Below are 11,835 nucleotides of genomic sequence, written 5' to 3' on the forward strand. Positions count from 1 at the left end.
ATCTTTGACTTAGATTTTATATCCATTTCCACCTCCACCTCCACCTCCATCATCTAAAACACTAACACCAACAACAACATCACCTTGAAATACACCAAGGATTCCATTACCCCGCCATCGCCACCAGAGAGATAGATAGATAGGGTGATAGGTCAAAGATCACAACACAGATCAATCACCCACATTTATTCCAAACCCAGTCACCAATCTTCTACTCTCCATCCCACTCAATCCCACTCAATCCCAAAGAACAAGAAGGAGAAAAAAGACGCCATGCCAGAAAAACGACCCGACACACCTCGCGAACTCTTCGCAGGACCTGAATCAGGACCTGAAACACCATTCCCGATTAAATTACAAGGACCTATTATCAAAGGATTTGGGAGGGGGAGTCGAGAGGTAAGTTTAAGAAAAACCAAAAAGTTGAAGATTTTGCGCCTTTCCATTTTTTAATCGCAATGATGGGAATGACAATAAATGATGGAAGAGATCGCCATCGCCATCGCCTCAGAGTGAGAGTGAGAGTGATGGAAGGATGTTGAGATTGAAGAAATCTCACCCTAAAAGCACCCTTTCTGAATACCCATCTAACCTCTCTTCTTTGAATGCCTACAGCTCGGTATCCCAACCGCCAATATCCCACCTGAAGGATTATCAACCTATCCCAATCTTGAATCCGGTGTGTATTACGGATTTGTTGGATTATCACTACCTTCATCAGTAGAAGGAACGCCCTCCTCCTCAACCCCATCTACACCAACTCCCTCTTCTTCTACAACAACAACGACTTCCGTCCCGCTCAGCACTCCGCAACAACCCAGTAAAATCTACCCATGCGTCTTATCCATCGGCTACAATCCCTTCTACCACAACAAAACCCGAAGTGTGGAAATCCATATTCTACAATCATTCAAACATGATTTCTACGGGGCCGGGTTGAATTTGTTGATGTTGGGGTTTATTCGTCCGGAATATGATTATGATTCCTTGGAGGCTTTGGTGGATGATATTCATTTCGATTGTGAGGTTGCGAGGAGGAGTTTGTTGCGCGAATCGTATTTGGCGGCCAAGAAGGAATATCATTCTTGGTTGGAGGATTTTGAGTGGGTGAACAAGGTTGATGCCGTCGAGGTGGAGAGGGCGGTTTTGAATAAAGCTTCTTGACCGAGGAGGATGGAATCATCCTTGATAGACTGATTTGATAGATGGGCGAATGATTAACAACTACATTGAGTTCAATGGAACAACAACATCTCAACACCCATAGTGGTCATGATTCATCTAGTCAAACTACCTGAAGCTATGCCACCTGTGCGAATCCCCAAGTCCAAACTGCTCAAGTCTGATCTTGTCGCTTTGCTTTGGACACACTTTATAATGCTGCAAGCTCTATTCAATTGCTCACCGTCTGTTCTCGATTGCTCTGGACCATGAGTCGACCTGGAAACACTCCGCTTCTCCCATCACTGGCGCCATAAAATCTGCCTCCAACTCGGTCAACCATCAATCATGCACACCGGGGTTCTTGCAGTCCAAACAACTCTGTAACGATCAAATCCTGCCCAAATCCTTTCCTCCCAACCTATCCTTAGAGGTGTTTTCATGAACCCAAATTGTAAACTTTTCCGTATCATCAAGATTGACCAAAGCCTATATACAAGGCAAAAACTGTTCTCCATGTTAGTCATCGTCATCAAAAAGAACCATATCAACACTGGAATACTCACATTCATCACAATCAACATGGGAATATCAAACACGTCCCGTTTCACCGTCCAGCAATATGTGCAGTCCACCTTACCATCCGCCGATCCCAACTTTTGCATGCCCTTCTCGCCTGAGATGCCGTCTCGTTTCAAATCATTTCCTTTGCGCATCGCGTTGTTGGTGTCCTGTCTTCGATTATCGCGTTGTCCATCTTCGGTTCGTGCTTCCACTTCGGCATTCAGGTTGGACGCCAGTTCGTCATCCTTGGTTCGATACTTGAGAAGCTTGCACTTTCCAGACACACTGCCACGACTATCGCCAAAGGCTAGCCGGGCAAAATCCTCATAAAATTGTACCACCGAGTCATCATCCATGAGTTCGGCCAGGAACACCGGGAGTAATCGATTTTCTCCATTCTCGTCCAACGCACCTCCTCGGGTGGGGGTGTTGAAACCTGTTTGTCTGGCTGTATTCGTTCCAGACCCGGTCCCAGGAGTCTGACCTGAATGACCTCGGTTAACATTGAGGTTCGGACTTCTGCCAAGAAGAACGCTCTTGGTCCAGCCTGTAAGGATTTGAAACTCCTTGCCCACGGCGGCTACCTCGCCAGTTCTCCGAGCTACGATGGTCGGAGTGCCCACCCCTTCGATAAAACCTTCATATTCCCACAAGGTCCGTTGGAAGCATTTCTCCATGAAAATCAAATCCTCGCGGTTCAATGTCTTTGTGGTGGCGATGAATGATGGTCGAAATGAGGCCAAAGATTTGGCAATGGAAAGCGTCTTTGATGGGTGAGTGGCAAACCGTTTTTGCAAATACGCTATCAGTGCATGAAAACCGGTGGTGTATGGATGGGGGCTGGTGACGCTGGTGTAAATCGCCGAAGGATCTCGAGGTCGTTTGGTCGATTTGATCGGTAATTGAGACTTGGCTTTGAGTTGTGGGGTCGATATTTGTGGAGGCTGTGGGAGACGCGGTCGGTGGTCTTGACCAGCGACCTGGCTCGGATCCAATGTGGATGGCCCCATATGTAGGCCATTGCTGGTCATCAACGGCGAATCCTCAAACTTCATGGCATTGGTGGGAGTTCCAGTAGTGTCGGGCGAGGTCCAGTGAGCCGCCCCAGCTTCAATGGCAAAGGCGTTAGGTGCCATGTGTCGATGCTGAGCATAACCATCTCCTCCATTGGGCCAATCCGTCATCATAGGGTCACCAAACTGTTGGAATTGAGCCGTGGGACTTTCACTAAAACTGCCGAGCGGCATGTGATAGGGTTGATGCATGGAACCTCGGTGTGTTGTTGTGTCGCTTGGTGGAGTTTCGCCAGCGTTAGTGGCCATATGGCCCAGCATGCCAAACTCGAGCGCACCATAGTGGTTGCCAAAATTCATGCTGGCAATGTCAAAGTTGAACATGGAAGGATCGTCAAAGAGGCCGTTGTTCCAGGCGGGATTGTTCATGTTGTTGTTACCCAGGTGATCTGTCCCAACGACTGGGCTTTGTAGAGTGACTTGGGATCCGACCCCAGAGAAGTTGGTGCTGATGGGGGATTGCTGGGTGAAGCTGGTGGTACTCATGCTCCTTTCGTGGAGGAGAGGAGGAGGCATCTGTGTGGGCTGCTGAAAGTTGTTGAACTGTTGGGATTGTTGAAAGTATGACTGGGGAGTCTGTTGCTGAGCCTTTGGTGTCTGAGAAGAGGCCTCACTGACGGAAACTGTTGATGATCGCTTGGCTGGATGGTTGAAATTGTTCGCGACACCAGGCAACAGAGCTTCGTTGGGGGCATCATGAAGATATTTGGCCTTTTTCCTGACGCCATCTTGACAGGCATCTTGCAGACCTCGTTTGATACATCGTTGGCATGGACGTTCGTCACCTGTAAGAAAATATTGATTAGATGGCTATTTGGGGAGGAGGGACTGGCAGACATACCACAGGTCAAGTGAGCACGTTGACAGGCGAAGCAAGCTCTCCGAGCCTTCTTCCGTCGTGGTCGCGACGGATCCTTTGCATTCGGGGTGCCGTTCTGCTTTGGCTTCTGATCTTTGGAGACTTCAGACATGTTACCATTCCCGGTAGGTCGTTCGTTTCCACTTTCGTCTGGCGAACCGGAACGAGAGCGATCATCCTCATTATCTGATACCGCCATGATGGATGATTATTATAGCCAGTGCATCAAGAGGAGTGGGGTTTTCGCTCAGTCATTCAGGATGCAAGATTGCATGTACAGAGACCAAAAGTGACACCGGTGAGTGACGAATGCGGGATTGGGTGGAAGATGGGCCGAAAGTGAAAGCCCATAAAAGCAAGCTTGTTGGTGGTGGGTGGTGGTGGGATGCTCAGCGGTGCAACAGTGACTGTCAGACTTGTACCGACAGCAGGGATAGTTGGATAGACCAGGATGATTGGTAGATGGGTGAAAGGACCGACGTTTTATGCCTCGAGGCAGGAGTGGAGTTGTGGTATGGTCGTGGTAGGATACTGGAGTATTGGTTGGTGGTTTGAACGTGGGCGCAGCAAGGTGCGACGACCGAGGTGGGATGTTGTGCGACGTGGTGAATGTGTGACAAGGGGACAAGCTGATGCTGGTACAGCGTATCGTTGTAGGAGGCTCGGGGGATGAGGTTGAGAGGGTTTGGGCGTAATGAGGACCATGTATTTCAGAGGTGAAAAGTGCGAGTCATCACTCGAGCACTAGAGGACGCACGAGGGCTTAGCTCGGCGAGGACGGTGGTAATGAATAGGATAGTGCCAGGGTGATTGGCGCATACGGGATGCGACAGGATGAGTAGATGTGTCGTAGAGGAGAGACGCGACCAAGGCGTCGCTGGAGACGTGAGGTGGAGGAGACGAGGTGGTAATGGTAGTGGTGGTGGTGATGATGGTGGAGGTGGTGACCAAAGTGAGTTGCGCAAGTGCGGGCAAAAGGCAGGTGCAGAATGCGGAGTAAAAGTAGGTAGGTGCGAATTGCAAGGTTGGAAGGCGCAAGGTGCAACTGGCTGGCAGGCCGACAGCGGGCTCGCAGTGACCAGCGATCCAGCCAGCAACCACGGGGGAGGTCAAGTCCAAGGCGTCACAGAGGCAGAGGCGAACAGGGGTTGCGGGATTAGTATTCGTCTGCAGTCAGTCTGGACGGACCAGGAGTGGGCGGGAGCCGAGTGGAGGGGATGGCGATGGGGAGAGACGAGGTCGAAGGCCAGGACGAGTGGATGTCTGGCCTATGCGTAGAGGGGGTCACTGGGGGGTTGCTTAGTTAGCCTGGCACTGTCACGCCTGGGGATGAGCAACAGAGAAGCAGAGGCTGAGGGGCTCTCTTGGTTCTTGGTTCTTGGTTCTTGGGCTCTGTGGCTCTTCGGCCCCTCGGACCCACGGGGACACCTGCTCACATGGGTTAGGGACTCTGGGTACGCATACACATGACAAGACCGCTCGTGCCACTGGATCCGAGGTTGAGTAATGGATCGAACCAAACAGGCGGCTGTGGAGACTGGGCGTGCCGCCTCGTGGAGACGAGAGACGCACGAGGCTGTTAGGTTGGAACTTGTCAATTGAGAACTGGTGCCTGCGTTTGAAGATAGCAAGCTTCTGTCTTTCCCAAAGAGAGTATGGGGATGCAAATCACTATTGCATTTTTAAATTTGAGAATGAAGCAGGACAGAAGAAAAGATTTTTCGGTGGCTCTGATCAATCTCCCTCGATGACGACTACCGACACTAAATAGTTGCTAGTTGCTAGTTGCTAGTTGGTCACTTACTTTACTTGAAGCCCAGGACGCCTTGGGGACCCCTCGACCTGCACCTGCACCTGGGACGGGCGCCAGGCGGGGCACTATATTGATGCGAGCGCTGCTGCGCACTACTCCGTAGACCCTGCGACCCCTAACGGCCTGAGTTGTTCATCCATCCATCCACCTTAATAAGCCCCATACTTTCAGTAAGAATGCCCTAATAAATTCAAACACGACAGCAAAAGAGGACCCGGGGACTTGGCTGCAGCTTGCACACCATTTCACACCCTCTTCCAGGATATTGCGCCGTCAAAGACTATTATTTCCTCATGGATTCAGGGCGTACGTACTGGCATACTACAGTTCTTGAAGCGAGTCAAGGGTAGTTGATCTGTATCCGGAGGCGTCAAGACCAAGACCCTAAGGTGAGTGAGCCGCGGCACATCCTCAAAGGAAACCCCACAAATTGGGCACCGAATTGTCAGCGACCACCGGCCGCAGGAGCAGGGCGCTGCTCGTATTCGATTCTTCCAGGTGGTAGGAGTGTAGTGCGTAGTGCGTAGAGCCCTGTAATGAGCAAGAATGGAGGGGCCGAGGGGCCATCCCTGCTAGCCAGCCGCCACTAACATCGCCCTAGAGCTCGAGACTGCCACCAATAATGACGCCTAAAGAGCTCCCATCAGCCACCACCGTCAGCCTGGGTCTGTGACGGTCAAAGAATGACTACGCCTATGCATGACCTAGGTGTGTACGGAGGTAGGTACAGTATGTGAGTACCTATGAACGCCAGTATAGCACCTTTGACGATCATTGTAACTATTACTCTGACATGATTATTCTAGGCCCCCCAATCCTATTCATTCTGGTTGGTCTAATCCAAAGGTCAAATATCGACGGGAAGATTGGCGATTTATCCATTTCTCCATCCTGCCGAGCTTAGGCGTCTGGAGATCCCTACAGTACGGAGTACTTATTCTAGTGACTACCGATCCTGACTTACCCTGGTAGAGGAAACACCGAAATGCCTCCATCAAATGCCCAGTATCGCCGTCAACACCGCCGTCAACACCGCCATCACCACCACTTGACTAAATACATACCCTGTCCTTAGATGCCTGCCTATCAAATGTCTGTTTATGTCCGCTCTCATCGCCGTGGTCGTTGCCCAAGAGTCCGAGGGAACAGCGGCAAAAATCATGGCGCCTCGGGTATGGGCTAGCCTGGTACGAGGCTGCCCGGATTCTTCCGACGTGACCGGAAAACCTCGGCAAATGCACAGATGACCAGAGTAAGCAAACAGAGTCAGAGAAGCAGAACTGTAGCCCTAGTCTAGCATCGACCATGACATCGTACAGTTCCATGTTTTAGTTGGTGTATTTATGGTAACAAAAATAAAAATAAACAATAATACAAACGTCCTCACACCGACACCGAGCTTCGAACACCATTTAAACCCCCAAATAGCCAAATAGCCAAATAGCCCATGCCTGTCAACTTCTTACTCACCCAGCTCGATGCTAGACTGACAAGCGACAAGCGACAAGCTTCACCGCAGCATGTCCACTGTTTCACAACCATTTCAATCCTGCCTGGCCAGGTCCGCCCATGATTCCAATGTAAACCGCTTCAATGTGTCCCTGACCGCATGTCGCTCGCTCTTTTCTGCTTGGCCATAGCCTGTTCGATTCACCCGGGCCGGTTCCTCCGCGGTAGGGCTCCGGGGGCTCCTACACCCATTGTCATGTCTTGCAAGTCCCATATCACAAACATCCAGTCCATGCGAGACAGAAATGGTCCTCCTTGAATGGTACACTATCCAACTTTTTCTATCCTTGTACCGATTCTCGCCATCAATCATGTCGCGGCTGGCCACCTCGGAGACATGCCATGCCGCATTGCAGGTACCCGGTGAATCCTGTATTGCGTTACACTCGCCTGTCCTTGATCCAATGATCTCTGAACCGAAGCTGGACCAAAAACAAGGGCCGCTTAGTCGCGGGTCTGTCGCTTCCCCCTCGGGTTTTCTTGGGGTCCGGAAGATATGCTTATCACGTGATCCTCGAACATGGTCTTGAACGTGACAAGAATCAGTATCAGACCAAGCTCTTGGGGCCCCGGCCCATCTTATACAGTCGTAGTAATTCTCCCGTCGTCGCAACTTTCTCCATACTGGTTCAAAGCGGGGTCGGACTAAACCTGCTTTTGGCTCTGAGTCTCTTGCCGTAGATGAAGAAGATGTAAGGAAACGGTGCCATCATCAGGGTCAAAAAAGCCAGCAGCGTTGTGGCCCAATGAAATCCTAGCTTTCGGTACATTTGTACCCCAAATAATGGGAATGCGCCCGCAAAGGATGATCTAGCAAACGAATTGGCTGACAGAGCACTGGCTGCGTACAATGGGAATGCCTCGACGAGAAAGGTAAAGACTCCCGAGAAGATGAGGATGACGCCGCATCCAAACATGGCAATGGCGATCTCAGGCACAATCCAATGAACGCTGGAGTAAATGGTCCACGCGAACATGAACAGTCCGCTGACGGAGAGCCATGAGCCGACTGGGGATTTGGTCAGTAAATGTTGACATCGAGGCTGTCTCTAGATATAGGATAGACTCACTAATGGTTGGAGGGAGCCGGAATTCTGGTTCGGATTTTGGCTCGCCGGTCTTGGCCTCGTAGTTTCGTAGTAGCCGCCTGTAGTTCCATTGCCAGATGGGATCCGAGAAGATGCCAATCAGCATTCCAGTCAAAAGGCCGACGAAGGAGAGGCCGATTTGGTATAATTCAAAATTGTAGACTTCTCGGAAGACGAGGTGGAAAGCCCCAAAAAACAGATAAAGGATTCCCAGCACAATTGACGTGAACAAACAGAGATTGAAACACATGGGATCCATAAACAACAGCATGAAAGGTCGTGGAAGTGATCGGAGCACTGTCATGGCGACGGATTTTTCGTGCACTTCAATCTGAGCCTTCCACCTGTCGTCTCCCGTGTCGTTTCGAAGTTTCCTTGCCTTGTTCCGCAGCACAACCGGCATGTAGGTCTCTGGCACCAGGAAGATCATGCAGATGAGCATGACGCCCGACCAGATAATGAGCACATAGTATGACCAACGCCAACTGGCATACTGATTGATAAATCCGCCCACTATGGGGCCAATACTGTCGACAGTTAGTACTGATTATCTCCTGGCGTGGCGCAACACCATACCTAGGACCAAGGAAAGGCGCTGCCGAGTAAACCATCATGGGCGCCTGTAGCTTGTCTCGAGTGAACATATCACCCACCGTGCCGCCTGCCACCGACAAAAACGCACTTCCCGAGAGGCCGTCAAAGAAACGTGCGATCAACATGGTCTCGATGTTCTTTGCAACTGCCGAGGGGATAAGCCAGATGGTGAAGAAGAGATACGCGAGGATATAGATAGGTCGTCTGCCGTAAAATTCGGATAGCGGGCCTAGAACCATGGGCGAAATCCCTAGACCAAAAACAAATAACGACAGACCCAGTGTTGCAGTGAGCCGTGAGATACCAAATTCGGGATTCATCTGGTCTACACCAGTTATCAGCTCGGGCACACGGTGAATCAGAATCGCAGCAGTTCTTACCATATGTGATTGTATATAGCGAGGATGTGCACGTGACACACAGGGATCCCAGAGCAATAGTCATCACAATAAGCCACTTTCGCGCAACACTCATGTTCTTGGGATTCATTGGGTCATCAGGGCCATCGAAGCCGGTGACCATGAAGCTCTTCTCTGAAGACTCTTGACCATCGACATCTGGAGGCGAGCCACTGTCGGCGTCGGCTTCTTGATCACGGTGATAGCTATGTCCATCGTAGCAAGATCTAGTGGGGTGCAGACTCAATGTTCTATGGCTTATGGTGGTAGTAATTGGGACCAGAGAATCCGTTTCTGAAAGTCGCCTGGAAGGAGGAGCTGGACTGGCTGTATCGGCTGCGCCGGCTGGCGTGCCCAAGGAACTCATTGTTGCGTTCTTCTCATCCAAAGTCTGAGTAATGACTCACTGGCGAAATGAAAACGCCGATTCGCCTACTAACAGAATTCAGGGAGACAACAGCTTCCACCTTGATGCTGATGCTGGATCATGGGATTCATACCACAAGGGAACCAGCAGTATGGCCGCGGGTCAAATAAACGAGATGCCACAGAAAATAATATATTTATCTCTTGTGAGAATGGATGTCGAACATGCCTGCGAACAGTAGCATGCGAAGTCGCTCGATTGTCATTTTGTTGGAAATCTGCATACGTCTCCACGTCAAGATAGGCAGTCCATGTGGGGCAGATGCTTAAGTCAGTACTGCGTACTCCGTAAGTGCCTCGAGGACGGGCGTATCAAGTAAGTTACTCTTGCTTGAATGCGACGGGATGCCGGCAGCTAGAGCAAAGAAGCCTTCATCTGGATCAAATCTAGGGAATTGTGGCCGGCAATTAGCAGGGGGTTAGCCCGAATGGATGGCAGGGAAAGGCGATTGCTGGTGGTTGCGAGAGGGAAAAAAGCGACAGAAGTGGAGGAAAAGTGGGACGTCGTACTTGACGCATAAATTCTTATGTGCACCACATCACATCCATCGTACTTGACCAAGAACGTGTACGAGACCCAACAACGACTCTGGCATCAGATTGGGTGCTGTCATGGATGTCTACGAATGCTGACAATTCATCTCATCTGTTCAGTGAGCGTCACTTAAGTGAACTATGGCGATCTCACGGCTGATTCGGCAAATGTTTAGCAATCACCCAGTGGGCGGATAGTCCGCGCTCCAATTGTAATGATCGTTGAGTACGTGGATGAACATCAGCCACAAACGCGTGCGCGCGTCATTGAGGAGTTGGTATAGCAGTGATTGATAATGGTACAGGTATGGTCCATGGCAAGCTCGAACTCAAGCTACGTGACTTTTGCCAACATCATTCAAATGTTTGGACTTCAGGCATTTTGCCGAGTCCACCGCCGCCCGCGTTTTTGTCTGAAGCACCAATATTCAAAACTCCTCCCGCACTTCGGTCCTTGACGTGCTTGCGGACCAGCTTCAAGATTTCACTTTCCTTCCAGCGTTGAGGTACTGGTCGATAAGCAGGTTTGAAAGCACCAACAGTCTGCGCCCACTCTCCACTGCGAGGTGCTCCTTGCCTCCAAGCGTCCGTCTGTTGGGTTTGTGCTGGAGTGGAGCTGCTCTCTTGCGTCGTATTCGGTTTGTTTTGGACACTCCCTTCAGCGGTTTCCAAAGATGTAGGTGATCCAGCCGGTGATTGCGTCGCCCAGTAATATATGTCCCAGTCGTTTTCGTCAAGAAATGCATCGTATTGTTGTAGTTGTTCTTTATTCATGTTGGAAAGATTCGCGGCAGCAAATGTGGAAAGCAGGAGATCGGATTCTAACGTGCCTCGTTTCCGGCTTTGGTCTGCAGGGGTCATCTTGTCAGTACTGCCATCATCCAATCGTTTTGTGATTATACTCAAGGGTAAATGCAGGACGGACATAATAATCTTGCTCTCATGGTGGTGACGTCTTCTCCGGTTCTTTTCAAAGGCTCAACTCGAAACGAAATGCCCTCCATTTCACCAACACCAAACTCGGACTGGCTTACTTTGTCCGGGTTGCTTTCTTGTGTTCCTCCCGTCATTCTTTTCGTATTCTCGGGATGTTTGTCTTGGGGGACGAACTTGGGGTCGACAGAGCTGAGGAATTCTGGAGGAGCACTGTCAGAGCCAACCGAGGGCATGTCGTTGGTGATTGCCGAATTTGTGTTGGTCATATGTGGATTATCAGCCTTTTCGGTCTGATCCTTTCGATATTCTGCTGCATTGGAATGAACTCGGTCATTGAATCGTGCTGTAGAGGTGGAAATGCCCCGGCGAGCAATTGAAGAGCCCAAGCTGGACCTTGCCAAAGACCGCTGAAGAACTCGTGTGGGATTCATCTTGTAAGACTTGACTGTACAGGGATCTGGAAAAGGGAGAGGATGTCACAGAGGGTCGAGGTATTGAGGAGGTTGCGAGGGGGAATGAGTTGAACAACAGTTAAAATCATCTTGACATCATCGCCGCGCCGAGTCGCAGAATCTCCAATCGGCAGCAGCCAATTTGGGAGAAGTATTCTGTCACGTGACCTACCATCCGATGTCTTCTGGACCGTTATTGTCATTTACGGAGTATATCTATCCTTCAAAAAACGTCTGCAGTCTCGAAGAAAAGTTTCAGTAAGGCCGCTTCTAATAAAAAGTATTGGGATATCCAAGGAAACGCCTATAGGTCGGGCCTCATCCCTACATATTAGTTCAGAGATGCAAAGACTGTCACCAGAGCATGAAGCTCTAGGTTGAAGCTACAGGCTCAAAGTACCTGGTGGCACTCCTACGTATTTGTCCTT

General features: G+C 50.3%; 4 protein-coding genes across 5 annotated transcripts; 1 reads left to right on the forward strand and 3 right to left on the reverse strand.

Moving 5' to 3' along the window:
• Window positions 1–15: 15 nt before the first annotated feature.
• PV10_04237 (uncharacterized protein) lies at window positions 16–1,259 on the forward strand. The gene is made up of 2 exons (XM_016368774.1): window positions 16–399; window positions 616–1,259. The coding sequence occupies exons 1-2, from the start codon at window positions 274–276 to the stop codon at window positions 1,162–1,164; spliced, it is 675 nt and encodes a 224-aa protein (XP_016224562.1). The 5' UTR covers window positions 16–273; the 3' UTR covers window positions 1,165–1,259.
• PV10_04238 lies at window positions 1,253–5,373 on the reverse strand. Of its 2 annotated transcripts, XM_016368776.1 has the most exons (4): window positions 5,122–5,373; window positions 3,640–4,944; window positions 1,728–3,583; window positions 1,253–1,668 (listed from the first exon to the last, which is right to left on the reverse strand). In XM_016368776.1, exons 2-4 carry the CDS (start codon window positions 3,854–3,856, stop codon window positions 1,651–1,653), a joined length of 2,091 nt encoding a protein of 696 aa, XP_016224564.1. In that variant the 5' UTR covers window positions 3,857–4,944; window positions 5,122–5,373; the 3' UTR covers window positions 1,253–1,650. The 2 variants fall into 2 exon arrangements, with proteins under 2 accessions (XP_016224564.1, XP_016224563.1); XM_016368775.1 differs by having other exon boundaries at window positions 3,640–5,373.
• A 1,363-nt stretch (window positions 5,374–6,736) lies between these two features.
• PV10_04239 (uncharacterized protein) lies at window positions 6,737–9,737 on the reverse strand. Its single transcript, XM_016368777.1, has 4 exons — window positions 9,042–9,737; window positions 8,644–8,986; window positions 8,050–8,594; window positions 6,737–7,988 (listed from the first exon to the last, which is right to left on the reverse strand). Exons 1-4 carry the CDS (start codon window positions 9,424–9,426, stop codon window positions 7,609–7,611), a joined length of 1,653 nt encoding a protein of 550 aa, XP_016224565.1. The 5' UTR covers window positions 9,427–9,737; the 3' UTR covers window positions 6,737–7,608.
• Window positions 9,738–10,120: 383 nt separating this feature from the next.
• On the reverse strand, window positions 10,121–11,478 carry PV10_04240 (uncharacterized protein). The gene is made up of 2 exons (XM_016368778.1): window positions 10,945–11,478; window positions 10,121–10,867 (listed from the first exon to the last, which is right to left on the reverse strand). The coding sequence occupies exons 1-2, from the start codon at window positions 11,384–11,386 to the stop codon at window positions 10,374–10,376; spliced, it is 936 nt and encodes a 311-aa protein (XP_016224566.1). The 5' UTR covers window positions 11,387–11,478; the 3' UTR covers window positions 10,121–10,373.
• Window positions 11,479–11,835: the final 357 nt, after the last annotated feature.

Source organism: Exophiala mesophila (genome assembly GCF_000836275.1).
Source record: "Exophiala mesophila strain CBS 40295 unplaced genomic scaffold supercont1.3, whole genome shotgun sequence".
NCBI classification, from domain to species: Eukaryota; Fungi; Ascomycota; class Eurotiomycetes; order Chaetothyriales; family Herpotrichiellaceae; genus Exophiala; species Exophiala mesophila.